We start from the raw sequence: 26,573 nt of genomic DNA, 5'->3' as shown, positions 1-26,573 counted from the left end.
CCCCGGACGGCTTCCCCAGACTTTCTGTTTCGTTCTCTCGCCTGTCCGTCTGATTTGCACACACGCCGCCGCCGCCGTCGTCGTCGACGAGTTGTTGGTTGAGCGGGCGGGCGGAATCGTGTCGAATTGAGGTGATGAGGTTTCGTGATGATACCACGCTTCTGTGGGACGCGTGGCTGGGCAGACGCTTCCGTCAAGGTAAGTTGGTAAGTGGCTCATGTACATGTGTGGATGAGTACCTAGCACCGTGCAGCGCAGCGCAGTGCAGTTTGCATGCAGAGCTCTAGGTTGCCTCTAGTGCTGGCTGACTGACTGACTGGGGTAGAGCGAGGTAGGTCTCTACTTGTGCTCACTACTATGGAAGCATCCACCTCTACCTAAAGCTGTATCTAAATAGACAGGAAAGCACATGCAATGACATGAGAATGAGAGACGACCTTGAGGATAGAGCAACGACTGTCTGTCCAGCCCAGCCAGTAGTCCATCATTCTATCCACCCACAACCAAAGCCATCAAAGACATGTACGGCCGCAGAGCGAGACACCCAGCACGCCGGCCTTCTTGCTTCTGAGACAGACAACAGCCGCGCAGCCATGTACCCAGCGAGCGACCCAGCAGCCGGCATTAAAACGGATACGCAAGTACAAGGCACAAAAGCAATAACTAATACGGCACCAACGATATTCACACGCACGCAGCCAGCAGCAGCAGCGACGCCATGGCGCTAGAAGGCTTCACGGGCTTCTCGATCTGCGGCTGGCAATTTGTGTTAATATAAAAAATTTTGTTTCTTTGCCTCCTGCTCCGACACTTGTGGTGGTGGCGACGACAGTGGGCAGCAGTAGTAGCGTTCATGTCTCGCCATGCCTCTTCCTCTTTCTCTGCCTCCCAGCCCCTAATTTCCCTTTCTCTGTTTGTCAAAAGATTGAACTGGCAGATCCAAACTGGCAAACTGGCTCTGGCATCTCGCGTGTCGTGGTGCCAGTCAGTGGGTAGTGTGCCGTTCCGTCTCTCGTTTGGGCAGCAGAATTGAATTTTGTGGGCGACGCAGGGATGACCCATGATTACCCCAGATTTTGCGAATCGCGCGGGTCGTAGCTAGTTAAATTTTACCACCCCAGATTTTCTTCTTATTTGGTTGTTGCGTGGTCCATGAATCGAGACGAGGGCAGGGCAGATTTGAACGTCGCATGTAATTCTTACTCGATCGCTACCGCTTGCTGGGTTGGGATGGTGATCTCTGGACGTTTGGGGTTTGGGAGGTGTTAGGTACCGGCGGTTAGGTACATGTGGGTAGGTGAGATTGGAACAGAGTACGACTGGGCAGCAGTTGCGCTGCGTTTATACGTTTGCACTGAAGAAAGGGGAGCACAGTGGGTGAGGAAAGAAATTCAACCCAGCCTAGCTTCAAGTCGTCGCACCTTCACAGACGCGAGCGCATGAATGCTCCCTGTGACTACCCATCAAGAGAAAAATTCTCTGTGTTGAACGCATCAAGCGCGTGACAACTCCACGTCTCTACGTGTTTTTACTTGGCAACAGTGATTCCCGGATTAGCAATTTCTTTCGTCACCCACTGTGATTCTCTCCTGCCTTCCAACTTGCGCCTTCCTCAATCCACCTTTCCGTCTACCGTCTCCCGTCTGCCGCCGCCTTCTGCCCGTCCGTCCGTCCGTCTGCCCGCCTCCATCCGTCTGACATGCCATTCATTTGCGCCTCTCCCGCCCGCCTCATTGACCGCAACATCAATCCTGCGACGCAACCGCAACGCTACATCAGCAGCAACAAAAGCAGCGCACGCAAGGCCAAGGGAGGCTGCAACGTGACGGCGGGCGGATGCGATGCGGCCTACCTTACCTAGCCTTCTTCCTGTTGGTGGCCTGGCGGCCTGGCCCGCTCGTTGTGCTGTGCGTGCGTTCGCCTTGGCCTTGTCGAGTGAGTGGCGCGCGTAGTGCGGATGCATGGACGGCGAGCGAGCGGATGAGTGTGCAGATACAGCAGGCAAGTAAGTAGGCGGGCGGGCGGGAAAATACAAAGCAACAAAGACGAAAAAAAGCAGATGGCTGGAATGAGTGGAGCAGCACGGCACCAAAAGTCTGGGTAGGTAGTAGCAATTAGGGAAAAGGACGCAAAGGTGGGAAGGTGGTAGTCGGTCGGTCAGCAGCGCCGCGACGCCGACCTCTGCAAGCAGGAATGGCGATTGATAGGATGGCAGTGCGCGCGGCATGGCTGGTGGTTGGTTCAGGAGATTGCTCAAGGTCCGGGGGGATGTGATGGGTTGCCACGGTCACTATACTGGGTTTGACTGGATTGTACCGGACTGTTCTTCATTTGCGGTCGGAGGGTCTGAGAAACCTTCCGTTTCAACAGGTGCTACATTCAGTCGACGTGACGCTGGCTGTGCGATGCGGATGAAAATGTGTCCCTTATAGGACTGGAGGAATGCCCGCCCCCTTTTCTGCGTGGTGTGCAGATGGTCCAGTCCAGTGAATGCGATGAAGCAAGACTCAAGTCTAGGATTGAGTAAGTGGGTGTGTGGGGCGTGTGTATGTCGATAGAGTCAAATCAAGGGATCTCTGCTCGAATAGAGCAGAACCAGCGAGAAACAAACAAGGTAAGACAGTCAACACAGCGCAAACAAGTGGTGGAATCTTCCACTGCATGCAGAATCCGAGGCGAACCCAGAGACGTCTTACCTCCTGACCCCTTATCACAATCTCTACGAACCCTTACTCAATTCAGGGGCGGTGAGCAGAGCCACTGTTTTCACTTACGACTTAGATACTTGCTCTGTCTCGTGTGGGTCTTACTTCCCCATGTACAAGCTGTTCGCTCAGAAGTAGTCTTCGGTGAGACGTAAGGGCCCGAGATTGCCTCAAAACCTCCGTGCCTACTTACCCCTGAGTCTGTTTGATTCGAGACTTTGAAACCAAGACCATGTCACGACCAGAAGAGACGGTTGAGGAACACAAAGAATCTACCATCGTAAAATAAGGTGACTTGGAAGTGTCCAAGCACTTAGTCCCGGAGTCATAGGGGTGTACGTTTGGAGACCACGACAAAAGGTGTTCTTGGACAAGTTGGAATTTCGCCTGACGATAATCCCTTTTTGCCGAGTTCAATGCAATTCCGTCTTTGTCTCTCTGTCCAACCATCTATCTTTCCAAGCCATCATCTCCGCATCATCGACCCCAATAGCCTCCCTCATGCTCTGCACCCCATCCTCTCTCATCATCATCATCATTCTCATGCACATCACTCTCCTGCTCATCCCCATCCCCTCCCATCTCACCACCAAGCGCCACATCCTCCAGACTGACAGTCAAGTCATCCACGACAACCACCGTCGCGTCTTCGGTAATCTCATGCCTTCCCAATCCCAAAATCCCCGCCGCCTCCGCCAGGTACGCCTGCCCCAGCAGCCTCTCCCACCGGCAATTGCACTGCCCCATGGCGCACCGCTCCCGCCGGACCATCTCCATCATGAAGCAATGCAGCGTCTCCCGCGTCATCTCCGGGCCCTCGCGGTACGCCGTCGGATGCTCGCCGCACACCGCGCAGCTGAAGATGCGCAGCTGCAGCGGCATGCTGGCGTCGGCGAAGTGCGCCGCGACCATTTGCGCCGTCGGCGGCACGCGCCGGCTCGCCTTCTGCGCGAAGAAGCGCGTCGTTTGCTCGACGCACGCGCGGGCGTGGTCGTCGCTCCACCACGAGGGCAGCAGTTCGGGCACGCGGGTCGCGGCGCGCTGCAGGAAGCGCGCGAAGCCCGCGCCGCAGCAGATGGGGGTCGTGGGGCGGGACTGGTGGTTCCGCTTGTCGCCGGTGCGCAGGCGGTACGCCTCCAGGAGCAACTGGTATGTGTCGTTCTTGGGGCGGTTGTGTAGCCAGGTGCCGTATTGCAGGGCGATGAAGGGGTTGCGGATGCGGACTTGGAGGGCAGGGCAGCAGATGGGGCAGCGGTGGGCGTGGGCCGGGGTGTTTGGGTGGGCTTGGCTGTGGGTGGAATTGTTGGTGGAAGTGTTTTTGGCGTTGATGGTGTTGCTCGTAGGCATGGCGCCGTGTTCGTTTTTCTTGTCGTCGTCGCCCATAGTGGCGTTGGTGGTTGATAGAGAGCCGTCGTTGGATGTACCTGCAGCCTTGCCTGCTCCCGTAGAAGAGCCTTCACTTTCATCGCTAGCATCGTCGCCCATCGTGGCGTTGGTGGTTGACAGAGTACCCTCAGTCAAAACGTCTTCAGCCTTTGCTCCTCGCGCAGACGAGCAGAGGGCGCAAGTGCACGGATGACGACCGCCTTCATCCTCCTCGCTGTCATAGCCGTCCGATGTGGAGGTCATCATTGATGTGGAGGTCATTATTGACGTCGTCTCAGACTCCGCGTCCGCATCTTTCACTGCTCCCATCAACTTGCAAACAAGCTTATGCTTCCTCCAGTGCTTCTTCTGGCAATCGCGGCCGCAGTAGAGCTGCAAGCGACAGTGACCGCAACGTTGCATGCTGGAGGTCCTCTGACGGCAATGGCCACAGAATGACGTCGACAGAGGGGCTGAAGTAGTGTTGGTGTTTGGATCGTTGTCGGCCGCGGCCATGGTGGGATGGGTCGGGTGGATTGATTGATGGAGTTTTCGACTAGGGGGGCCCTTGAAAGAACTCAGGCGGAGGTGTTTGATGGGATGGCTGGCTTTGTAGGTATGAGAGGCCACTGGGATGAGATGGATGGTTGATCACGATCTGGTGTTGAGCGCGCCCAGACGACGAGAGCGACGTAGAGAGCTGCGAAACTTGAGTGTGCGGCTGGTTCATGATGCCGGATTATGTCGTCGATTATGTCGTCAATCGAGACCAAGTGATGCTGACACGTCGACAACAGACACGATAGTCTTTGAATGACGGGAACCGATGGAAAGAGAAGCGAGATAGCCGATTCCGGCAATTTGCTATGGAGTGCGTCAGAACAACGCTCATGCTCGCCTGAAGAAAGAAAGTTTGAAGCCCAGGCACCAACGCCTACAAGCAAGCCATTAACGACAGACGCAAGAAGATGCCACCGCGCTGAGTAAACGGCAAGGATGAAAAGAAAGAGATGGCTAATGGTTCGGAACGACGCTATGAAAAACTGAGCATGTGTGGACAAGTTTGATGATGAGCTCGCGCAAACATTTACAGACACAAATCCAGACAGATGGAGAAAGCAGTAGTACCTCCTTGGCCTTTACGGCGTCCTTCCACAAATCCACCCAAGAGGAAAAGAGAAACGACGATTCCTATCCCGCAAACCCAGCTCACTCCAAACACCAGAAAAGAGACAACACCAACCAAACCAGGACTCTTCCGTCTACATACACAACTCTGCCGCCCAGACATTCGTCAATAAAGCAACACTACGCTCACAGTCCAAAATTGCTGCCGTCAATGACGGTCAAGGGCTCACACTCGCCATGCCCGTGCGCATTGTAGTCCGACGGAATCACCAAGCCGCGATACGACGAGGGTCTAGTGCTAGCAGGGCCAGAGGCAGAGACGGACGAGGCGGGTCCGCCAGACCCCGAGCCCGAAGTGCTGCCAAAGTCGACGTCGAAGGCGTCACTGCCGCTCGTCAAGCTCTCGTCTGAGAAGCTTAGGACGCTCTGCGGTGGCGGTGCTTGGGCCTCGTGATCCGGCAGGCCCACGTGCCACATGCCTGGCGACCAGACGAGGCCTGCGTCGGCGATGGAAGCCGAGGCATTCGGCAATGATGGTGGAAGATCAGACAGAGCGTCAATGGGCGCGCCGCCGTAGATGCTGTCGTAGATGTTGGTAGATCCATTGTCGAGACCGCCGAGGAGGCGTTCCCATTCGTCTGATTGGACATCTGTTTTCAAGTGCGAAGACGTGGAGTAGGCATTCGCTGACGGCTCGGCACTAAACGAGAGAAAGTCGAGGTTGGTCGAGGAACAGTGGGCAGCGGCTGGCGTGGTGACGTTTGTGCTTGTTCGACGGAGTCGAGGATTTGGCGTGGCGGTACCAAAAGAGGCGCGGTGAGTGAGTGGCGACATGGTTGGTTCAGAACGGGCTTGGTGTGCATGAGCAGGCTCTGAAACGACAGAATGGATGGAATTGAGGCTGTGGACGCTGGGGTTGGTGTGTTGACCGATTCCATTGACGTTGATATTTGGCACTGTAGCGCGGCGGTCGGAATTGTCATGGCCGTGAGAAAATCTGCTTGGAGAGAATCGTGAAGCAATCGCCTTGAGGTGCCTGTGAGTGGCACTGAGTGGGTCGGGCGAAGAGGAAGCTTCATGGATCGAGTCGACAGGCGAGAGCTGCGCAGGCTCCCTTGGCTCCGTCTGAACGCCAGTCATGGACTTGACTACGCTTCCAAATGCAGGTGCTGTTGGCGTGTAAGATCGGCCAAGCATGTCAGCAATGACTGTCGTCAGTCTCAGGTTCTCCTTGAAGAGCTTTGATTCCTGGTCGAGCTCAAGTGCTTGGTACAACAGACCAAAGCCAGACGAGACGAGCAAATCATTCTTGTTCAAGCAGAGCGAGAAGCTCAAACTTCTCTCTTCGAGTAGCTGTAGAATTTGCACAATGGCTTTGCAAGAGCCTGCAACAGCAAGGACGGCAGCCGAGGCCCTGCTGCCCAAATTTGCACAGAGCACGGGCCGCCAAATGAGGATGCGAATGTAGTTGTAGAACAGGGACTACCAGAGCCATTAGCACAGGTCATGCTGCTCTGAGGGGCGCGCTTACCAGTATCGGAGACCGGCTGCTCGTCATGTTTGTGCTGGGCTTGTCCTGGGCGAATTGCAGCTTGAGATGCGACGGGAGGCTGTTGGACCACTGGTCAAGCTCGTCTGACTGTGCCGTCATCTTGCGAAAGGATAAATCATGGGACGGAGAGGTGGGGTAATTCTCCTCAAGGATTCTGCCAAGGATGCGGACAGCCCTGAAAAGAGCGAGGGCGCTTGAGACCTTGGTGAATTCGCCAGGGAGTGAAGGCAAGAAACCCTTTTCAGTAATGTATTCATCGTCGGCGTCTGCTGGGTATTCGCAGTGGATGTCTTCTTCTCTAACGTGCTTCGGCAGACCTAGTTGAGCAGCCGTGAAACTAAGAACGTCAGCTGGATGAAACGCAGCGCAACGGTAAGCCTTACCAGTCAAGAGTGTAGAGCGTCCAGAAAACCTTTTTCCGCGTCTCGCCTGTTAGGGCGCCTAGCGCAAATCTTTTCTGGGACTGATGCAGACCCAGACGATGCGACAGACTGATGGCAATGCCCTTGTACTTGAGAAGACGAGAATAGTCTGCTTTCTGGACGCAGTAGAGCTGGGCGAGGAGGAGGCATTGCAAAGTCGAAATTGAAGCGTCGTGCAAGACGGCATCAAGGGCGGCTTGCCATTGCGCCTCGAAAAAATCCACAAGTGCCTTGTCGAGTAACTTGGAGACGTCAGAACTACGTGAGACAAGGGGTTTGAAGAGGGTCACAGACCTCGCCAGCGAGTGTAGCAATACCGAATACGAGATTGAGTTGCGCAAGGGCCTTTTTGTCAGTCATGGCCTCGGGGTCATTTACAAATTCCTCATACAAGCTGAGGAATGTCGGCCTGTGGAGGACTGGGAAGATGGGGGCAAATTCTTGGAAGAAGCAGGTGATGGCCTTGTCGGAGACCATGCGAGGGGGTGCTTTTGAAGTTGGTAGTTCGTTTGGTGATGTTGGCGCATTCTCAGTCTCGAGGAAAGATTCAGGAGGCATGACCCGGACGGGTTTCCCAGTATCTTGCACACGGCGGTTGAATGCATCTGCCAAGGTCAGACGACGACTTCAACTCTGGTTACACCTGCATACCGATCAAAGTTCTACCGCTAGAAGCGCCGACAAAGTACGAGCTGGCGGAGCCTTCATCCAGTAGCAGCAGCGACTGCGCGGTTTTGAAAAGATCGTCCTTATCCGGTGATTCGTCACCCGGCGATTTAGTTCCAGAAGTCGCGGCGGGCGTAGGTCTCCTATTGGTGCCATGAGGCGACTTTGAGTGTATCCGCGAAAGCACATCAATCTTCTCATCCTTTTCGTCCAGCAGCTCCTTCAACTCGCGCACTTCAAGTTCGAGCTGGCGCACGCGCTCCTCGAGCGACTCAGTGTATCCACGGGGAAAAGCTCGGCGGCTGAGTTTGTCACTGGTCCGGCACTCGAAGCCGACGTTGAGGCATTGTGTGCAGCTTGGGCGGACACCATCGCAGCGAATCTTTTTGCTCCGACAGCGGTCACAGGCCTGGGCTATGCGGGCCTGTGAGGCAGTGCCGACCTTGATGACCTTCATGGGGAGTATTCCAGGCATTTCGGGGGCGGGGGAGGGCCAGCGAGCCCTCTGTCATATATAGACGGCGGTCGAGGGTCGTCGGGATTAGGTGGGAGGTGACCGAGAGCGGACAGGCATACGGCGGAGTTGGAAGCTCTGGATTCGACGAAACGGGCGGCAAGCAGCGGATTTGGGTCGATAAGAAGGACGGTGGGCGTGAGGGGTCGGGAGGGGATGGAATTGTACGGGTTGAGGTTGTGTGGTGTCGAGGTGTCGGGGGGAAAGAAGAATAACGCCGCGCAACGAGTCTGGGGGATTGCGGGGAGGAGCCGCGCGCAAGCCAATCAACCCCTGCGTGTATGCTCGAGGCCTCCCGGACTCTTTTCGTTTCGACAAGCCATCCAGATGCCATCACTTAGTTATTCGCAGCTTCAAGGCGGCACGAGCAGCATGATCATGATCAGCATCCATGGCATCATGGCCGGTCGTTACACGGAGAATTTGTGCTGCTCGGCCTCAACACCGCCCTGCAACAATGGGACTCGGACTGGGCCCTGCGTCGTGCCCAGCAGCAGTCTTACCTCCTTGGTACTGCACCCCAGAAAGGCAGAGAGGGTCACGCGGGGAATGGGATGATGAGAGAGCTGCGTGCCTGGAAACCCGCAAGCTGCCAGACGGGATACCCCAGGTCTGACTCGCTCATCATGCATCCAAGACCAAAAGCATGGAAAGCTCTTGGGTTTTGCTCTGGCTTTTCTCGGGCATCACACCTGGCAGACACGCGACATGCAAGAGCTATTTTTTCAACTGACAGGTGGACACGAACTCGAAAAATGGCCTGACAAGCCGGCAATGGCGCTCAGCCATAATCTCAACCGTGGTACCTGGGTGCCGTCCTCATGTTGGACGACAGAGAACTAGATCTTTGTGGCGCCCGACCAACACCATCAATAATAATGTCAGCCCATACGAGAACTCTTAGTCTTCAACTCGTGTCGTCTGATATTCTCAACCTTCGGATCAGCTTTTCCGGGGGCCGCGCATTGCTGTTGACTCGTACGGTGCATCCAGTGTTGGAGTCGGAAACAGCCGGAGCTCTTCTTTTGGCTGACACGACCTCGCTTCCAGATCGCGATTCTGGGGAAAGCTGGACAGCGCAGACAAACTCTGCCTGGGGTGATCGACGGTATGGGTGTGCGTGGGGAAGAGCTTGGGCTGCTAAGATACCTTGGCAGGGTGTGCTTTTAGTCTCGAATGCTGAACAATGCTTCTAGAAGAATTCTTTGATTTGGCGCTGTGTCGTCAAATTTGTACAAGCAATTGCTGAGAGCTATCAGTCGGCCGTCAGAAAGTTTGATCGTTACGAAAAGTCCTCTTCTTGCTGCTCGGCCAGGTACTGCTGTACCGTCTCCGTGGCAAGAAGCTTTTCCTTTTCTTCTTCGAGATCTCCGTACGACCGCTCCAGGAGATCTCGCTCCAGATCCCTGAATCTCATGGCGAGATTCCAGACCCCTTGCCTTACCAACTCTCCGTCTTTATCCACACCTCTGACGTCGTTTTCCGTGCTATGCAAAACCCGAAGCTGTGACTCAACTCTGTCTTGTATCAAAGCAACTGCCCGGAGCTGAAAGACTTCCCATAGAGGATGGGCTTTTAGCAATTCCTCGAGCTTGTGTGGCTCTTCAAGCTTCTCTTCTTTCCAGAAGACTTGTAACTCTCTGCCGCCGTCGTTGGTCTGCAAAACTTGAAACTCCAGCCCATCTTCCTCGTTGACAATGACGAGCCAGATGAATTCGCTCATCCAGCTGGTACCTTCGCTCGAAGCATTCGGCTCTTCGCTGTCGAATACTTTGACACCCGGAGCCGCCTTGTTGATGTGCATCTTTGCCACCTTCAGAGGATCGTCTTGAGGAATTTCCAATTCGAGGAAGAGTTCTCTGGCAGAAATCATGCTGTCCTCGATGAAGCCATACGAGAAAAGCATTTCGCAAGCTCCCTTTTTATCGCCGTATCTGCCTAATTATTAGTACTGATCCGCGTATAGACGAAAGCGTTCCTTACGTGATTGTCACCTCTTCTCCCTGCGAGATAGACTTGCCCTCTCGCAACAAAAGGACGGCATTTCCTTTCGGATCCACTTCATAAAGAGCCGCAGTATCTTCACCGCTGGCGTGGTTGGCCATGTCAACTCCCGGAACCATGCAGTCTCCAATGCCAGGAAACTCGAGCGCACGAGACCGGTACATCGCATCGACCTGGAGCCAATCGTCAAAGGTGAGACCGTATGTATCGTCAAACCACCAGTCGTCATTACACCAGGTAATGCTCTCTGTCAGCTTGTGAAGTTTTTCGTACTCCTTGTTCAAGCTCTTCAGCTTTGCTTCAACCGCTGGCTTGAGTGTTGTACCAATCAACAAGGTGCGTTCTTCTTCAGTCCAGAATGTGGGGAGAAGCTCTTGAGGAAGAAACTTGACATATCTGAACAAGTCAGTCAATGTTCCAAAGCAATTTCATCTCTCTGGTCCTCCATACTCGGTCATTGGATTCTTGACGCCAATCTTGGTGTCTGGACGCGAGATTGAAGACTGATAAAGGAGAAAGACAAGAATGGAAATCCTGGCCGTCTGAAAAAGTAAGCTTAATACTAGCCCGAGCACACGGACGAAATCGAACAAGCCACAGCAAAATACCTCCGCCACCCATTGCGCGAGATGAAATCAGACGCCGGCCATCGGCCGAGCCACTTTGACCTGAATAGAAGACTAGACGTGACCTACCTACATGAAAGAAGATCAGACCAAAGCACACGGAACATTTCTGATTTCATAGGACAGAACATCGAACTCTGTCGCCAGATACATGCTTGATAGGCACGACACAGCGAGCTGTGCGCCACAGCCTCAGACTGGTTGCATGGCATTCGACACATTCAACCTGCAGGTTGCACTCTACAGAGGCATGCAGATCAAGGACGTCTGATTTCATCCGCACAACAGGATCGGCTCACAACAATAATGGTGGAGCTTACCATGCCAAAGTCGCCCAAAACTTCGAGCAGCTGGCGCAAGTGTTTGTCCGACTTGGCGTACAAGCGCACGCCATCCAGAGAGAGAACTAGGTCTCGCGGAATAGTCATGAGCGGCTCGTTGTTGTCCCCGTCCAAGTCCCGCTCGGCCACAACAGCGGAGCCTCGATGCTCGAGCCCAGGAAGAGGGCCAACGGACACGTTGTTGAAAGCAACGCCGTTGAGATCAGCCCATGGCTTCAGCGCCTTCATAGGGAGCGTGAGCCAGCCCTCTTGTCTGCCACGACGGATCAACATGACGACGGCGTCTGTTGGACGGGAAGCAAGCGAGAATTCCCGTTTGGGAAATGACCGGCCAGCGGTGAAAATTGAAGGCGTGTCGATGGTCCAGCAGCGCAGTAGCACAGGCTGACACGACAGGGCAAGCGCAAGAGGTGGCACGAGCCAAAGGGACACGAGGTTGAGATGGGGACGAATGACGCGGGGCGATGACGGTGATGGAGGTTGACCTGGCGTAGCGACGGGAAAGTGTTGGCGGTTGTTGTGGAAAACAATGTCGGGGCCCGTGCGCAATATCTGCGGCGATCAGCAGATTTACCGGCTCGACTTGGTATCGTACCGGCGCTGGCCAGTAGCAGTCGCCCCTCACGCCGCCACAGCGCCAAAAACAATTGACTAAGCGACTGCCTCTTGCCCCGGCAACCGCAAACCAGGCCATCCCCAATTCGGACGACACCAAAACATAGACTCCCACCACTCGTCGTCGACACCACCACCACTATTTCTTTACCTCACGCCCACCCACCACGCGCTCCGCCGTCTAGTCCGTCACATCACCGCGCCGCCCCTCGCCCCTCTGCCGCGACCCATCCGACAGACTGCGCGCATTGCCCGCCATGCCTTCGCACGCCTCAGTCGAGGAGGATCATCGCAATGGTGCCCAGAGTTATGGGCAGATTATCGAGTACATCCAGGACCGTCTGTACCTAGCTTCGTATACCCACCCGCCGAATGCGCACACGCCCTTCCCGTACCCACTGTCCAAGGACCGCAAGTCTCCCAGCAAGCGCTCGTCAAGGGCCCAACAGGGTACCAGTGCCTCCAAGGCAAACTCCCCTCCTCCTGTTTACTTTTCCGTCGACCGCCGCCTGCTCTACAACGCCTTCCACGCCGACTTTGGCCCGCTTCACATTGGCCACCTGTACCGCTTCGCAGTACTGCTCCACGAGGTCCTCGCGGCCCCCAAGAATGAAGACAGGCCCGTTGTCTTTTGGTGCCATGCCGATTCGAGGAGTATGAAGTCATGGCTCAGCTCCGATACTTTTGCTAACATGTCTCTAGGTCGCGCCAACGCCGCTTGCCTGCTTGCTTGCTACATGGTCCTCATTCAAAATTGGCCGCCACATCTCGCCCTTGCACCCATTGCGCAGATGGATCCGCCGTGCATGCCATTCAGAGACGCAGGATACAGCCAGGCCGACTACATCATCAACATTCAAGACGTCGTTTACGGTGTGTGGAAGGCAAAGGAGGAGGGCATCTGCAGCCTGAGGGACTTTAGCCTCGAGGAGTACGAAAAGTTTGAGCGTGTGGACATGGGCGACTTCAACTGGGTGTCGCCCAACTTTCTCGCCTTTGCATCCCCTCAACACCTGCCCGCCAAGGTGATTCCAACCTCAGACCCCGCCTATGCCAAGGTGCCCAAGACGATTGCAGAACTCGAGCAGGCCGACATCCCTACGCCGTTCAAGAACGTCCTGGCCCACTTTTCCACACGCAACATTGGGCTGGTCGTCCGTCTCAACTCGGAGCTCTACTCACCTACATACTTTACGGCGCTGGGCATTCAGCACCTGGACATGATTTTTGACGACGGTACTTGTCCTCCTCTCAACCTCGTCCGCAACTTTGTCAACTTGGCCCACGAGATGATTACTGTGCGCAAGAAGGGTATCGCGGTGCACTGCAAGGCTGGCCTGGGTCGCACTGGATGTCTGATCGGGGCCTACTTGATTTACAGGCACGGCTTCACTGCCAACGAGATCATCGCCTTTATGCGGTTCATGCGGCCAGGAATGGTCGTTGGCCCCCAGCAACATTGGCTTCATCTCAACCAGGGCACCTTTAGGGAGTGGTGGTTCGAGGACAGCATGAAGGAGAAGCTGGCCGCCCTCCAGCCTGCCACGCCCACCAAGTCGTATAGGCAGCGCTTGGCCAGCAACGGACAGACCTTTACCCCTCCCAACGGTAGCCAGAAGCGCGCAGCCCTGGGCGAAATTAACACCAACGACCATCGCGTTGCGTCTGCATCCCTCGGTACCGCTGTCCATGACGACAATCTCCCCGCGCCTACTCCTGGTCAGCCCCGCAAGACGAGCAAGATCTACGGTCCTGCAAGCCGGCATCAATCACCTTGCCGTGGCCATGAAAATGAGCCATACATCATGCCCGACTCTGAAGTCATCAACGTGCGCCGCGCGTCTGCTGTTGAGCCCGAATCGGATGAGGAGTACCAGCTTCGCATGCTGGCCAAGCGTGCTGCCTCCCGGTCTCCTGGCTCCAAGACTCCGACCAGCAACAGCAAGAGGCGAGCCGTTAGCTGCACGACGACTACCATGTCGACAACAACGACCACCTGGAACGGTGGTGAGAGTGATGTCGAGAATCGCGTTGGGAAGCCCAAGACGCCGTTGGGCAAGACGGGCAACGGCGCTGGCGCAATCAGTGTCTCCAAGACTAGGGCAAGCCCGACACGACGGAGCACCGACAGCAAGAGCGGCGTGAGGAAGACTAGTGGGAGAGTTGGAAGCGTGGGCAGCGCGACGGCAAGAGCCAAACATGTCTGATCCGTGACGGCCTTTTTGACAAGAATTCTTATTGACTAGAATTACTGTCTTAGAGACCCTTGCGCTTCAAACGTTAGCGGCGGTCGTGGCTCTGGAGATCAAAGGGCGGCGATTTGCGGTTCAGTTTTCTTCCTTACGGATCATCACACGACTACCATCGGGATGGTTGTTCATGTCTTTGTACAGCACGACCACCACAGCGGCGTCATCATCGTCATCAACGGCGGCACCAAAACCACGACTTTTACGACAGCGGTTCCCATCATCTTCATCGTCCTGTTCATCGTTGCCGTTCTCAAGAGTCTCTATCTGCTTCTCTTTCTCGCATACGATTGCTGGGATGAGCGTTCTCGTTTGATCCTGCTTCTTAGTCCTGGCCGTCCGTCGGCTGGGACGTCCACGTACCTACTCGCCTTGATGCATGACTGACGAACACTACGGGCGTGCCTGGTACAAAATTCACATGTTGTTTTGGAGCCACTTCGGCAAGCGAGCGGAGAATGTGTTTTGTGGGATGGATGGCTATTTTGCTGGCAGCCTCTGGCGGGAGGCTTGCTCTGTACACTTGGCTACTGGCGCTGTCAAATCGGCCGGGCTGTTGGGTTGGGCAGGGAGTGGTATTTCATTTTTCTTTCGGTGGCGTCTAGGGTTTGCGGACAGTCAACGGTTGACGAGCGTCGTTTTTCTTTCTCATCAACCACAAAGTCACCCCGCTGTCCGCTCCTTTTTCTTTCTATTCTTTCCTCTTTCTTCTTTTCGACTCGGTCGGTCAGTCGGTCAGTCAGTAGGGTGGTGGGCGTCAGGTGTGGTAGGCAAGGGAAGGGAACAGGACGGTTTCTTTCTTCTCGTTTTCGTCGTTTGCTGAATTGGCGTTTTTTCGACGTCGTTATGCCATTTTCCCCCTTCTTCCATCTCGTCTATTATTTCTTCTCTCTGGGCGTTTGAGCGGTCAATGGGTTGACGGATGGGCGGAAGGTCGGGTATGTGATGGGGCAAGTTAATATTGGCCTGCCAGAGCGCTTCTTCTACTAGTCACTGGTGACGAGCCTCGTTGCGGCTGCTGCCCCGATTCTTATTTTTCGTTTGAATGAAAAAGTTGACTTCACGTTGCGAGTCTAGGGTGAGTGGTGATCCTGACGTGTCCGCGGCCGATGTTGTTTGCCCCGTTGCACCTTCCGGCTACATACCCACCTCGGACATCCCGTTTGAGCAGCACCACCACCTGCCTCTGCCTGCCATCTTCCCGGAATTGAAGCGACGTGCGCACAGATCACCACCGGCACTAGGTATTTAAGCCCTCCCATCTTTCCGCCCTCTCTGCTGCTTTCCTTTCTTCTTCACCACTCTTTGCCATTTGGCTTAGATCAAGTGTAGTATCGTAATCCACACTCCCTCCTCCCCTCTTCTCACAGCTGACGTACTGACTGACGCCTCTTCCAGTGTTCTGTTTAGTTTAATCACTAAACCGAGGCCACGGCCTCATTCCATTGATTGCTCACTTTTTGAACCTTGACGGTTGAGCGCCTCTGGGCTTGCCCATGAGTGGTCCGTCACTGTGTCGCCCTCGTAGCACTGCTGAGGGCTGATGCGACTGTCTTTGCGGGAGATGTCCTTTTCGTTGAGTGGTTCGCCTTGCGCGGGCGCTTGAGGATGAGGTTGAGGATGAGGGTGGTTTGAGCGTGGGCGATCTTACACTACTTGCTGTCCTCTTCTGATTGTGGTGTCCATTCGCATCAAATCGTCAGACGCGAGACTGCTCTGTGGCCTCCATTGAGCTTCGGTGGAGGCTTGGGCGGGTAGGTACTTTGCGATATTCCCGTGCGCTCGATGGAGGCAGCTGGGTGTGTAAAACCTAACGGCAAGCATAGACGTGACTTCAAAAAAGCGCTGTCAACACCTAGGAACGTCCTCCAGAGCATTTTCGCCATCAGGGATACCCCCGCTCCCTCCCTCCAACATCCTCTTGAAAGACCATTCGCAGCACACCTTTCAAATACGCCCTTTTGATTGGCTGCAGTTCCATCCGCCTGAGGTTTGGAATTGCTCACCGCCCGCGGCAGCGCCTTGCCTGATTCGTCGCACCCCCAGAGCTCCAACCAACTGCTACTCCACGCCGCGATCATCACCGCCGAGCGGCTCCCGTCCTCCGCAATCCACCTCCCGCCGCTCAGACCACCACCTACCCACCTACCTGCCATTCACTCGACGACCTGCCTACGGCTTCAATTCGACTGCTCGACCATAATTGCTCCCGCTCGACCGTGAACGACGAAGAAACGACGCCGCAATGACGCTTATCGAGACGGTCAAGGACGCCGTTGGGCTCGGCAATGGTGAGTTCAATGTTGGAGGAGGGAGAGCAGGCCTGTGTGTCCCATCACTTCGCTGCTATCACGGCTTTGGATACATTTGCGAGCACAGTGGTCGAGCGAGCAAATGAGGGATTGGAGGACTTCGGGAGTGGCTACGGCACCAGCGTCGCTGCTTTGCTCGGCCTCCCCATCCCATCTCCCTGGACATGTACGCCGCGAGCAGAGCAGCATGCGAATAAAAACACAAACACACAAACACATAAACAACCGCCCGTCCGCGGCCGAGAGAGAGCAAGAGCTGGAATTCGCACACTGCCCATGCCTCCATTTCATATCCCACCACACCACACACACGCACCATCAACCCGCCGACCGGTTCCCATGATAGAGCGAGAGGACACCGCTGACACGCACGGCGACAACAGGCGCGTCCCGCGAGGAAATGGCCGCCGCCAAACTGCCCATTGCGTACCGTGACAGCTGCGCCCACCTGCTCATCCCCCTCAACCGCTGCCGCGTCGACACGTACTACCTGCCGTGGAAGTGTGAGGTAAGTAAGCGTGGCTTCTTGGTTTGGTTTTTTGGGTGGCTTGGGGAGGGTGGGCGGAGGAGAGGGATATGGAGAGTTTGCACAAGTGGGGAGGAATATGTGGGAGTGTGCTAAGCTGCTGGGTCGGATGAGGCTCACGACACGAAGGGGTGCAAGAGAGGAGATGGATGAGGAGCGAGCGGCAGAGCTGGCCAGCGCGTCTACCATACGCGATGAGCGGCGCGGACGGACATGCTGGGCTCGGTGGCCTTTCTTGGGATGCCTGTCTTGCCCTCCTCCTCTTCGACGCCTCTCCCACTCCCCCCTCCTCCTCACCACACATCTCCTCGCCTCTCCTTCAATCAAATCACAAAACGCTAACACCCTCACCCCTTCATCCAGACCGAACGCCACACGTACGAAAAGTGCCAATACGACGAATTCAAGAAGCGCGTCGCCAAGATGGACGAGCTCAAGAAGGCCGAGGATTACAAGCGGAGCAATTGAACCGGCGAGGTTGGGCAGCGTACGGACGAGGTGGATGAAGCAGAAGAGGAACGGCTGAGGAGGGGAGACGCGCCGGATGCTCCTGGCCGGAGGCTTGTTTTACACGTAGCGATATCATCATGGGCCAAAGCATAGGTACTTACTCGTGCGGGTGCGGCGTAGACGACGGTGTGGCGATTGTGTGCGTGATTTGTACGGGCTTTGAGGAGGCTGGCTTTGGAGAAGAGAAAGAGGGGTTAGATTGTGAGTGCGTCATTGCAGTAGTCTCATGTTGTTGTCGTCTGTCTGTGCTACCGTTTATCCATTTGAAGCAGTCAGTCTCAACATTTTGTGTTTTTGCATCTGCTGCCCTTTAACACCAGTACAGCAAATGGAAGCAAAGAAAGTGAGGGATGAGGAAGAGAAAAACGAAAAGGGGCAGATGTTGTCCTGAAGAGGTTGGAGGGTCAACATTCAGGCTGCCTCGCGTCTTTCGACACTGGCGTTGCTTGCGTTGCAGTTCTCACACACGCTCAAGTCAGATAATGTTGTAGGCAAACAGGTTTTTTTTTTTTTTTTTTTTTTTTGATTGCTCCATTGCTCCCTCCCGCCCGTTTTGCCAAACTGCCAGCCAGCTGCCTGGCTTTGTGAAAATTTTTGTTGGCGAGAAAAACACCAGTCAGCCATCAGCCATGGCCGCCACGGTATATGCTGCTTTCCTATGCAACAGCACGACGCTGCTGCTTGTAGATGCAGTAAATGCATGCTGCTACCAGGCACGAACGAATCAGAGTTGAGGTGGAACTGATGGATATCATTGCCTATCTAAGAAAAGGCCTCTTTTTCCGACAACTTGTATCTTGTAAGCGTGTGTTTTGGGAGCAGACAGGCAAGCCAGCTTCGTTGTTTGCATTGTGGTGGTGGTGGTGGGCTCTAAGAAATCAAGCGAGTGAGTGAGAAAGAAAGGTTTGCTGAGCTGGTTGGATGCTGTCTATCCTCTGGCCCCTTTTTTTTCTTGGAGTTACTCGTCTATACCACTGCACACACATACCTTGTTGAATGTATGAAAGCAATATATGCATGCGGTATAATGGAGGCATTGCGCTCTCCCGTCAGACAAAAGGCCATGGGCCCCCTGGGCTGACCAAGACAAACTGCTGCCTTCGAGCCACCCTCTCTCTCTACAGAGAGGCACTTGGCATGCCATTTGCTACTTTTTGCTTTTTCTCTTGAGTGGTTATGGTAAGCATGGACATGACTTTTGTAGTGAGGATGTACAACACAACATCGGGAGGTACCTGCGTCTCGAAATCTCGAACTAGGCATGTGAACATTACTGTCGAGGATTCACTCGAGTTCTGTGCCAGCATTCAGCAGAGCGAGCGAGCTCTTTGACGTGGACTCTATTCTTGAGTTTCACACTGTCTGACTGACCGACCGGCAGGGAGCGTCCAACGTTCTTAGTTCAATGTTCGAACCGACCGGAAATACTTCTCCTTGATACCGACTCCATACTCGCTGCTGCTGCCGGCCCAGCCAACCCTCCCAACTCTCTCCTCTCCAAGCCTCTCCCGCTTTCCCCTACCCCTACAACTTCGCCCCCCGTCCTCCCCCGGCTGGCCCCACCAACGCCCCCCTCTCAACACCAACCGCCCCCTCCAGCACCCTCACCGCCTCCTCCGTCCTCCCTATCTCCACCTTGCACGTCCTCAACCCGCACTCCCTCGCCACCTTCAGATTTGCGCCTATGTCGTCCAAGAACAAGACTTCTTCGGGGCGCAAACTCTCGCTTTGGCCGATGATGCCGCGTTGCCGCGCGACGAGCGTCAGCCGCTCGAGCGCCAGCGCGTAGACGCGCGGATCCGGCTTCCGCAGGCCGAGGTGCGCCGAGTGCAGGAACGTGTCGAAGAGGGGCGGTATAGCAGCAGAAGCTCCTCCTCCTCCTGAGCTACATGTCGCCGTCGCCGTCGCCCCGCTCTCCGGCCGCCCCAGCACAACACCGGCGTCGAAAAGCTCGCCGCGCTCATCCCTGACACCTTCGGGGAACACAACCGCGTTGCTCAGCGCGCCAACAACAAACGCGTCGTTTCTCTCGGCGGCAGAAGGGGCGGCGGTCGACCGCGCCCGCCCCAGCGCGACGAGCGCCTGCACGGCGGGGAAGACGTGCGGGTCCGGGTGCCGCGCGGCGCGCATCATGGTCCAGAAGAGGGCCTTCACATCGATGCGCTGCGTCGCCTTTTCAAACTCTTCGTACAGCTCTTCGGTCCCTCCGCCCTCCTTTGTAGCCTCCTTGCTCTTACTCCTCTTCGCAACAACCATCCTCGCCCACACGCCCTCGTTCCGGACATCCCGCGCAAACTGCGCGAAAAACGCGTCGTCCAGCCACATCTCGCCGCGCTCGAGGCGCTGGAACGCGCCGTTGGGCGCCGCCGCCGCGATGGCGCTGTTGATGTACCCGGCCGGCAGATTTAGAGATTGTTCGTAGGCGCTGATGGCGGCGAGGGGCGACAGCACCACGACGCCGCCGATGTCGAAGAGGAGCGCTTTTGTGCGCGGGGCCGAGGGGGGTGAGGAGGAGGAGGTCATGGCCGAGGTGTGGTGTGGTGTTGGCGATGCGATTCGGGTGGAGGTGTTGCTGTGGTGCGGTGCGGTGCGATTGTTGGCTGGGCGAGAGTGCAGCGAGCCTGTGGCGTGTGTAGGTAGGTAGACAGACGGACAACCCAACCTCAGCGCCCGTCAATTGACAATGGCGGTATCATGACTAGGTTGTGCTCATGTCCGCCGCAGTTGTTGTCTTGTAGTCGGACGTTGCCGACGCGGAGCCGAGGCACGCGGCTCGCAACGTGGGGAGCAAGGAAGTGGGGTGGAGGGGATCGGGGACATTTTTTTTTTTTTTTCAGACCCTGGGTCTACGCAAGTGGCTACCAGGCACTCAAATTGAACAGACATGTAAGCGATGCAATGAGTCGACATTGGCAGTGCCAACTTTTGATGCTGTGTTACTATTCAATTGGTGGATTGATTCCAACTGCATTTCAGGTATTCCACCTCAGTCCTGTCCTTTGGAAAACGGTTACGAGAGGATGAACTAACTCAGTGCAAAGATGAGGAAATGGGTTGATAGGTAGAAAAGTGAAGAAAGGTCCGTCCCATCTCATCTGCCTGCCAAAGCTCTATCCACCCTTGGTCGGATCAACTGCATCCGCGTCCCATTCTTCTCCTTCACCCATCTACCCAACCATACTCCTCTTCCTGCCCCTCAGTCTCACCTCCTCCAACCGCTTCAACACGGCCCCGGCCTTCCTGCCCCCACCCTCCTGATACGCTCGCAGCACCTCGCGGAACAGCGGCTCCGCCGCCGGATGCGTGCTGCCAAACGCGCGCTCCAGCACGTATAGGTCGACGGCCTTGTCTTCGTCTTGGATCGTGCTGGACGCGAGCCCGAAGTCGATGATTGTCACGGTGCCCGCGAGGTTTTCTTCGGCTTGTTGTTGTGGGGATGGGTTGGAGGAGGAGGAGGAGGAGGATGTTGGTTCTAGCGAGGTTTGGAGGGAAGGCGTCCGCAGCATCAGATTGCTCGTCGTCAGGTCGCCGTGCACAACTCCAGCGGCGTGCATACTCGCGACCGCGCGGCCGACGCGCGCCATCAGGTCCCACAGCTCGGGCACGCGGGCCTTGTCGAGCGGGTCCTGCTCCTCCTCCTGTCTATGCGCTTGTAGTGTCTCGTCCGATGCGGATTCTTGTATGGCAGCGAGGGAGGATGGGGCGGAGGAGGTGGAGAGGACGGTATGCAAGTAGCGGTCTAGACAGGCGCGGATCGTGTGGCCGGGGATCCATTCGAGGAGGAGCCAGCCGTCTGCAAGTAGTCGAACAATATCAGCTCATCAATCCAAACCAAAACCTCTCCAAAACTCCCTTCCACCTGAAAAACACAAACAAGAAATCAACATACCATCCCAATCCGCGCCCCAAACCGCCGGCACGCAGACCCCCTCCCTCCTCAAACGCACCAGCACCCTCGCCTCGGCAAGAATGCGCTGCCGCGTCAATCGCTTGTCCAGCACAGGGTGGCGGTACGGCTTGCTGGGGCGGAACTTGAGCGCCGCGGGGCGCGACGGCGTCAGGAAGACGGTTTTGTAGACGAGCGCTTCGGCGCCTTGGGTGAGGAGGGTGGGCGCCGGTGTGATAGAGGAGCAGGAGGAGGACGAGGGGGCGCTGAAGAGAGGCGGGAGTTGAAGACTGGCGGGTGGAGGGGGAGGGGCCGCGGGGGTCGCCATGGTGAGGTGGGCGGGTCGGTGGTGGTGAGGTTGGAGTCGCGGAGGAGTCGTGGAGCTTGACTTCGCCGAGGTTTGATGCGTCGTCGTGTTTTTCGTCGCGTCTGGTTTCTCCGTCTCTTTTTCACCCGAGGCAGCTAGCTCGATCCCGATCCAATTCCCTCACTCAGGCACGATCTCCCACTCTTCCTCTCTTTCTCTCAATGCCGTGACTCCAAGTCCCCGCGCTTCCTGGAGCAGACGGAAAAGCAGCGATCAGACAGGCGGCGACACTCTTCCTCTCTTCCTCTCTTCTTCACGAGCTAGCGACAAGGCGATTCGGGGAGTAGGGCAGTGGATTGGCAATGGCGTTGGCGGTTGATATCCGGTCGTTGTAGTCGTTGTGGTGGTGACGTGCAGCCGAGTTGTCCAAGAAGCTCCCCGTCCACCGAAAACAAATTCCACGCGCGCGGGGTTGCATTGACGTCGGATCTTGCCCGGTGCCTGCCCTTGCCTTCCCGGCCCCACGTGTGTGCCTGACTGCCTGACTGCCTCGTCGCCCTCCTAGCAGCTAGCGCATAGCGCGGCAGCGAGGCGGCTGGCTACGACAAACGTACTGTACCTAGGTAGGCACGCCCTGTGGCCCTGCCTATACCACGGCTGTTATGAACCATCGGCACCTGTTCCTGCGCTAGCTCAGTACCAACCTACCAACAGGCAACGGCCGCCATTTTCTAGAAAAACGAGGATACATGAAGCGATCATCTTCGACTCCATCCCAAACTACCTACTTGAGAGGAGGACTGTAAAGGCTCTGCTTTGGACATCCATGGCAACAAACGAACATTACTTCTCTGCCTGCATGCCTCGGTCGGCGTGCACTATTCAAACTATTCAACTGTTTACCCTCTTTGCCCCAGCAGCTTGCCCAGTCCCCAAGTTTTGCGCGTTTGAGAGCCTCATCGAGGCCCCCCAACGTGCCTCTCCAAACACCCCCGTACCCCCGTACCCCCGTTTCATTAAACTGAGAAAGTGTATCAGCGGCACCCGCGACGAGCACGCCAGACCCAGCGCGGAGGGCCAGGGTCCGGGGGAACCCCCCCCAAAATTGCATAGGTGATGTGCAGGAGGACCTACCTGAACGACTCGAGCCGTTTCGTCTCAGAACTCCCCGGCGGCTGGGTCCAGTAGTCACAGTGGTTGGCCGAGATCCCTGTTCGTCGTCACATCGTATCGTATCCCACTCTTGTGCCTTGCTGGTGAAGGAAGCGATAGCGATGCTTGCCAGTCACAGTATGTATGTAGGATCAATCAATTGAATTGGCCGCATCACCACGATGCAGGCCTCGCTCTTCAGTTTGTCTGTCTGTTTGTGCCTGCCTCCAGTACTATAGCTACTACCGTACGCTCAGAGCCATCAAGCAGCAACCCAAGCAAGTCTGTCCTCCAAAAATGACCCCTTCAACCCGTACCGTAGGCAGCAAGCAAGAAAGAAAAGAGGACGGACAGCACATCGAGGTTGAGTGCCATCCGTTCATCTGTCTGCTGAACGGCGCAGTGCCGCCAGAGACTCCACTGGTTTTATGAAAAGTGAAGAAGGAAAGAGGAAATTGTTACACGGAAAAGCGCGCAGGAAAGAAAGAGAGACGCAAGGTCAGTAAAGAACGTGGGGTTGCAAGAAAAACTTCTCGCCCTTCCTCTGCCGCAAATTCATGGCTCAGCCAAAGAACGATTGAAGAAGTAGAGAAGCAATTGAAGCAAAACCTTTGGCTCTCAGTGATTCGCCCTTTTCCCGCATATGAAAGTGAAAAGCATGTACGAAAAAGCGCCCAAGACCGCATATTCCATTCCTACTGCTCCGGGGAGAATCAAGGACACGAACGAAAAAAACGCCGCAGAGAGCGTCAACGGTAAAAGGCGCAGTGCCAAGCGAATGTGAGGCAGAAAAAGCCATGGGGGCTTGAGCGACAGGTACTCCACAGTCTCCGGTCCTAACGAAAAAATCAAATCCCACATGCAGCAATCGTCATCGTAACCGTCCCATGGCTCACTAAAACATGGAGCTCTTGCGCTTCTCAGCGCTCGTGAGCACGAGCATGGGCATTCTTCTGCGCTCGCCCGAGCCGGACCGCGACTGCTCGTCGCTGCTCTTCCTCTCCATCGAGCGCTCCTTCATCGTCTTGCGCTCTGAGCCAATGGCGCCGCTGGCGGCCGCCCGCAGACTTCCAATGCTGGGCTTGCCAGACAGGCTGCCGCTGCGGACGCTGTCAGAGTCGTTGTCGGAAGAAGGGAAGCTCGTCTCAATCTCGCTGACGGGCGTTCCGCTGCCGCTGCTGCGCACTCCACGGCGTTCAATGCCGGCACGGACGAGGTTGCGCACGGCAGAACGGCGCTGGCGAGTCGCAAAGTTCTTGCTGCCTTCGTGCTTGGCAGTCGGCGCCGCTTGGAGCTCCTCGAGAGGCGGCGGTCCGCGCGGCTGGCGCGCCGGGTGCTCACCGGCACGTCCCTGACCCGGACCGAAGGTGCCAGTCATTGGGGTAGAAGGAAAACCGACGGGACGGACAAAGGCAGACTTGGGTCCCTCGGGAACCGAATCGGTGCCGCTCAAATTGAGCGAAGACACGTTCTTGCGGTGACCGCGGCGAAAGGCGTTGGCGGATGGAGGCGGGAGCGGCGCAATGTCCGTCGGAGGAGTTCTGGCCTTGGGAGGAGTGGAGCTGCGAGAGTCAAAGGGATTGGCGTTGACGTCGCTCGGCGGAGAAACCTGGGTACGGAAGACGGGAGTCGCCGACTTGGGGGGCGAGTTGGTGAAGCTGGGCGTGGGAGGAGGCGGCGAATCCGACAGCTGCGGCTGCTGCACGTCCTGATTCAAGACGTATTGGTATTGGCCGGTCAGAGGGTTGTAGCCCACGGATACGGCCGCAGACAGGTCCTGGGCCTGAGTCTGCTGACCGTAGAATCCGGCCTGCGGCGTCATGGGGGTAATGGGAAACTGCTGACGGCCGTTGTTGCCGTTCAGGCTCATTCCGGCAAGCTGGAGGCTGAGCAACTGCTGCTGAAGCTGCTGCTGGCGCTGCTGAAGGTACATTTCGGTGGCCAGCAGCTGGGCGGCAAAGTTGGGGTCCATTTCTCCGTCATCCTGCGTGTCAAACTTGACCTGGGGAGGCGCAAGCACATGCTCGGGGAGCGCATAGTACTGCTGGCCGGCGTTGTAGCCGTACTGGCCCTGCTGGTTCACGGGAAAACCGGAGCCAATGGCAGTCTGCGGAACGGCGGGGTTGCGGTTGTTGTTGACGTACTTTTGACCGCCAAAGCTGTTGTTGTTGTAGGGCGCAGACTGAGGCGCCGGGCTTGAGCTGTTGTTCCTCGGAGCGGTGCGAAGACCGGCGAGAAGGTGAGAGCGACTGGTCCTCGGCGTGGGATTGTCGTTGATGGGATGCTCGCTAATGGAGTCGACCTTGGGCGGAGCAGCGGCGCTGAGGCGCTTGAGGTGATTGCCTTTGCCGCGCGAAGAGAAGCTCGAGGTGGGCGCTCCAAGGCCGCCGGGCGAGGCAAACGAGTTGTTCTTGTTGAAGGACATTTGAGCAAGACCGCCTGCGTCCATGCTCATTACGCTGAACAGACTAGGTAGCGAAGGCGAGAGAATGGAGGAATCGAAGATTTTTGCGAAGCGGTAAAAAGTGCGAAGCGGAAGCTCTCAGACGGACGAATTAGGATTACAGGGAGTCGGAGTCGTGGATGTTGGTGGATGTTGAGGAAGGACGGTCGCGGGTAGGCGGAAGCGACACTTGTAAAAGTCGAGGAGGCGAAGAGAAAACAATCGAGGTCTAAAGGCCTGGGTATCTGGCGGTCGGAAAGCAGAGGACGACTATCGGTGCTGGTTGCTCTGCAAGGAAGCACGAGGGAGCGACCTGGTGGGCGTGGACGACGGACGATGCGAGAGCAAAGGCAGCGCGGCGGCTAAGTATGATGTGCGAGGCAAGTGCCCAACGTCGGCGTGTGTTGTAAGAAGCAGAAGGCACACACGAGGTGAAGAGAAAGGAGGAGGGGGAGAACCCTGGTGGGGAGGTTGATAGCGGCGGCGGAGGGTGGAGGAGGGGTGTGAGGAAGAAAGAGAAGAGGGAGTGTGAAGAGAGGAGGAGGATGGCGGATGGCTGATGAAAGCCCAGAGAGAAGAGAGGAAGAGGGTGTAGGGTATTATTGGCAGACAGGGGCAGTGGGGGCAGAAAGAGGTCCGTGCCCCACGATGGTCGACCGAACAACTCACCCAGACAAGACGAGGAGACGGCGAGGCGACGGGGGGATTAGTAGACGATATAGTCTGGCAGCAGCTTCATGATACGGGATGATTGATTGCTTCACTTCTTAATCGCACTGGTGATTGCTTATTGTATCGCGATGCTCAGTGGTGGCCAGGCCCTGACCCCCAGCCCTGGAACCTCGCTCCTCAGCGCCTACTGCAGCCAATCCTGACTCGGCCTCACAAAGCCCGCCCTCGCTACCTCCCATTGTGCTTGATTCGCCACAAGCCAGTCTGGATCTGCTGAAGAAAGAAAAAAGAGAAAAAAAACCCAGGAGCCTCGCCGTGGCCAGAGCGTGCAATTGTTTCGGTTACGCGGATCGAGTCAGCCCGGCTTCATGACCATGTCCTCCAAAGACAACACGCCGTTTCACCCCCACGAGCAAGTCTGTCGCCCGAGCCCTGCCGCCGGGTTACCCGTCGACTTCTCCCCTCTCAACCTCGGCGGCGAATAATCGTCTGATCTCGACAAACGCGTCTTGCACATGACGACGCGTCTAATCACCACTTCTCCACGGCGTTAGCGTTACCTGCGCCTGTGCCTGTGC

The 26,573-nt window shown here is 56.3% G+C and overlaps 10 protein-coding genes across 10 annotated transcripts; 3 read left to right on the top strand and 7 right to left on the bottom strand.

Annotated features, from left to right (window-relative positions):
- The first annotated feature begins 3,949 nt into the window (after nucleotides 1-3,949).
- BKA78DRAFT_318105 (uncharacterized protein) lies at nucleotides 3,950-4,401 on the top strand. Its single transcript, XM_066888753.1, has one exon. The coding sequence runs from the start codon at nucleotides 4,033-4,035 to the stop codon at nucleotides 4,282-4,284; it is 252 nt and encodes an 83-aa protein (XP_066742366.1). The 5' UTR covers nucleotides 3,950-4,032; the 3' UTR covers nucleotides 4,285-4,401.
- Nucleotides 4,402-4,406: 5 nt separating this feature from the next.
- Nucleotides 4,407-4,586, bottom strand: BKA78DRAFT_253386 (uncharacterized protein; the record flags this gene model as incomplete). Its single annotated transcript, XM_066884815.1, has 1 exon — nucleotides 4,407-4,586. A coding segment is annotated over one exon (180 nt), but the record flags the coding sequence as incomplete, so codon positions are not given.
- A 798-nt stretch (nucleotides 4,587-5,384) lies between these two features.
- Nucleotides 5,385-8,313, bottom strand: BKA78DRAFT_354085 (fungal-specific transcription factor domain-containing protein; the record flags this gene model as incomplete). The annotated part of the gene is made up of 5 exons (XM_066891665.1): nucleotides 5,385-6,680; nucleotides 6,730-7,087; nucleotides 7,134-7,414; nucleotides 7,467-7,777; nucleotides 7,824-8,313. 5 exons carry the CDS (start codon nucleotides 8,311-8,313, stop codon nucleotides 5,385-5,387), a joined length of 2,736 nt encoding a protein of 911 aa, XP_066742364.1.
- An 880-nt stretch (nucleotides 8,314-9,193) lies between these two features.
- Nucleotides 9,194-11,596, bottom strand: BKA78DRAFT_284553 (uncharacterized protein; the record flags this gene model as incomplete). Its single annotated transcript, XM_066885690.1, has 4 exons — nucleotides 9,194-10,286; nucleotides 10,336-10,752; nucleotides 10,807-10,898; nucleotides 11,303-11,596. The coding sequence occupies 4 exons, from the start codon at nucleotides 11,594-11,596 to the stop codon at nucleotides 9,635-9,637; spliced, it is 1,455 nt and encodes a 484-aa protein (XP_066742363.1). The 3' UTR covers nucleotides 9,194-9,634.
- A 599-nt stretch (nucleotides 11,597-12,195) lies between these two features.
- BKA78DRAFT_253734 (tyrosine-protein phosphatase CDC14) lies at nucleotides 12,196-14,145 on the top strand (the record flags this gene model as incomplete). Its single annotated transcript, XM_066884844.1, has 2 exons — nucleotides 12,196-12,592; nucleotides 12,641-14,145. The coding sequence occupies 2 exons, from the start codon at nucleotides 12,196-12,198 to the stop codon at nucleotides 14,143-14,145; spliced, it is 1,902 nt and encodes a 633-aa protein (XP_066742362.1).
- Nucleotides 14,146-16,432: 2,287 nt separating this feature from the next.
- Nucleotides 16,433-17,493, top strand: BKA78DRAFT_332204 (putative NADH-ubiquinone oxidoreductase B18 subunit; the record flags this gene model as incomplete). Its single annotated transcript, XM_066889961.1, has 3 exons — nucleotides 16,433-16,478; nucleotides 16,883-17,007; nucleotides 17,389-17,493. 3 exons carry the CDS (start codon nucleotides 16,433-16,435, stop codon nucleotides 17,491-17,493), a joined length of 276 nt encoding a protein of 91 aa, XP_066742361.1.
- A 1,566-nt stretch (nucleotides 17,494-19,059) lies between these two features.
- Nucleotides 19,060-20,058, bottom strand: BKA78DRAFT_253440 (uncharacterized protein; the record flags this gene model as incomplete). The annotated part of the gene is made up of 1 exon (XM_066884820.1): nucleotides 19,060-20,058. One exon carries the CDS (start codon nucleotides 20,056-20,058, stop codon nucleotides 19,060-19,062), a length of 999 nt encoding a protein of 332 aa, XP_066742360.1.
- A 379-nt stretch (nucleotides 20,059-20,437) lies between these two features.
- Nucleotides 20,438-22,198, bottom strand: BKA78DRAFT_318086 (kinase-like domain-containing protein). Its single transcript, XM_066888752.1, has 2 exons — nucleotides 21,425-22,198; nucleotides 20,438-21,328 (listed from the first exon to the last, which is right to left on the bottom strand). Exons 1-2 carry the CDS (start codon nucleotides 21,747-21,749, stop codon nucleotides 20,703-20,705), a joined length of 951 nt encoding a protein of 316 aa, XP_066742359.1. The 5' UTR covers nucleotides 21,750-22,198; the 3' UTR covers nucleotides 20,438-20,702.
- A 1,062-nt stretch (nucleotides 22,199-23,260) lies between these two features.
- On the bottom strand, nucleotides 23,261-23,671 carry BKA78DRAFT_159731 (uncharacterized protein). The gene has a single exon (XM_066883090.1). The coding sequence runs from the start codon at nucleotides 23,564-23,566 to the stop codon at nucleotides 23,339-23,341; it is 228 nt and encodes a 75-aa protein (XP_066742358.1). The 5' UTR covers nucleotides 23,567-23,671; the 3' UTR covers nucleotides 23,261-23,338.
- Nucleotides 23,672-23,775: 104 nt separating this feature from the next.
- Nucleotides 23,776-25,335, bottom strand: BKA78DRAFT_296897 (uncharacterized protein; the record flags this gene model as incomplete). The annotated part of the gene is made up of 1 exon (XM_066886678.1): nucleotides 23,776-25,335. One exon carries the CDS (start codon nucleotides 25,333-25,335, stop codon nucleotides 23,776-23,778), a length of 1,560 nt encoding a protein of 519 aa, XP_066742357.1.
- Nucleotides 25,336-26,573: the final 1,238 nt, after the last annotated feature.

Source organism: Phyllosticta capitalensis (assembly GCF_038381095.1).
Source record: "Phyllosticta capitalensis strain CBS 128856 chromosome Unknown BKA78scaffold_7, whole genome shotgun sequence".
NCBI lineage: Eukaryota > Fungi > Ascomycota > Dothideomycetes > Botryosphaeriales > Phyllostictaceae > Phyllosticta > Phyllosticta capitalensis.
This window is presented reverse-complemented; position numbering and strand designations above follow the sequence as displayed.

Excerpts from the sequence above, each read along its gene's own strand:
- BKA78DRAFT_318105 (XM_066888753.1), top strand. The coding sequence starts at position 4,033 with ATGGTGTTGCTCGTAGGCATGGCGCCGTGTTCGTTTTTCTTGTCGTCG.
- BKA78DRAFT_318086 (XM_066888752.1), bottom strand. The coding sequence starts at position 21,749 with ATGGCGACCCCCGCGGCCCCTCCCCCTCCACCCGCCAGTCTTCAACTC. Across the intron at positions 21,329-21,424 it reads TTGGGGCGCGGATTGGGATG|ACGGCTGGCTCCTCCTCGAA; the intron begins GTATGTTGATTT and ends GACTACTTGCAG.
- BKA78DRAFT_159731 (XM_066883090.1), bottom strand. The coding sequence starts at position 23,566 with ATGCGGTCTTGGGCGCTTTTTCGTACATGCTTTTCACTTTCATATGCG.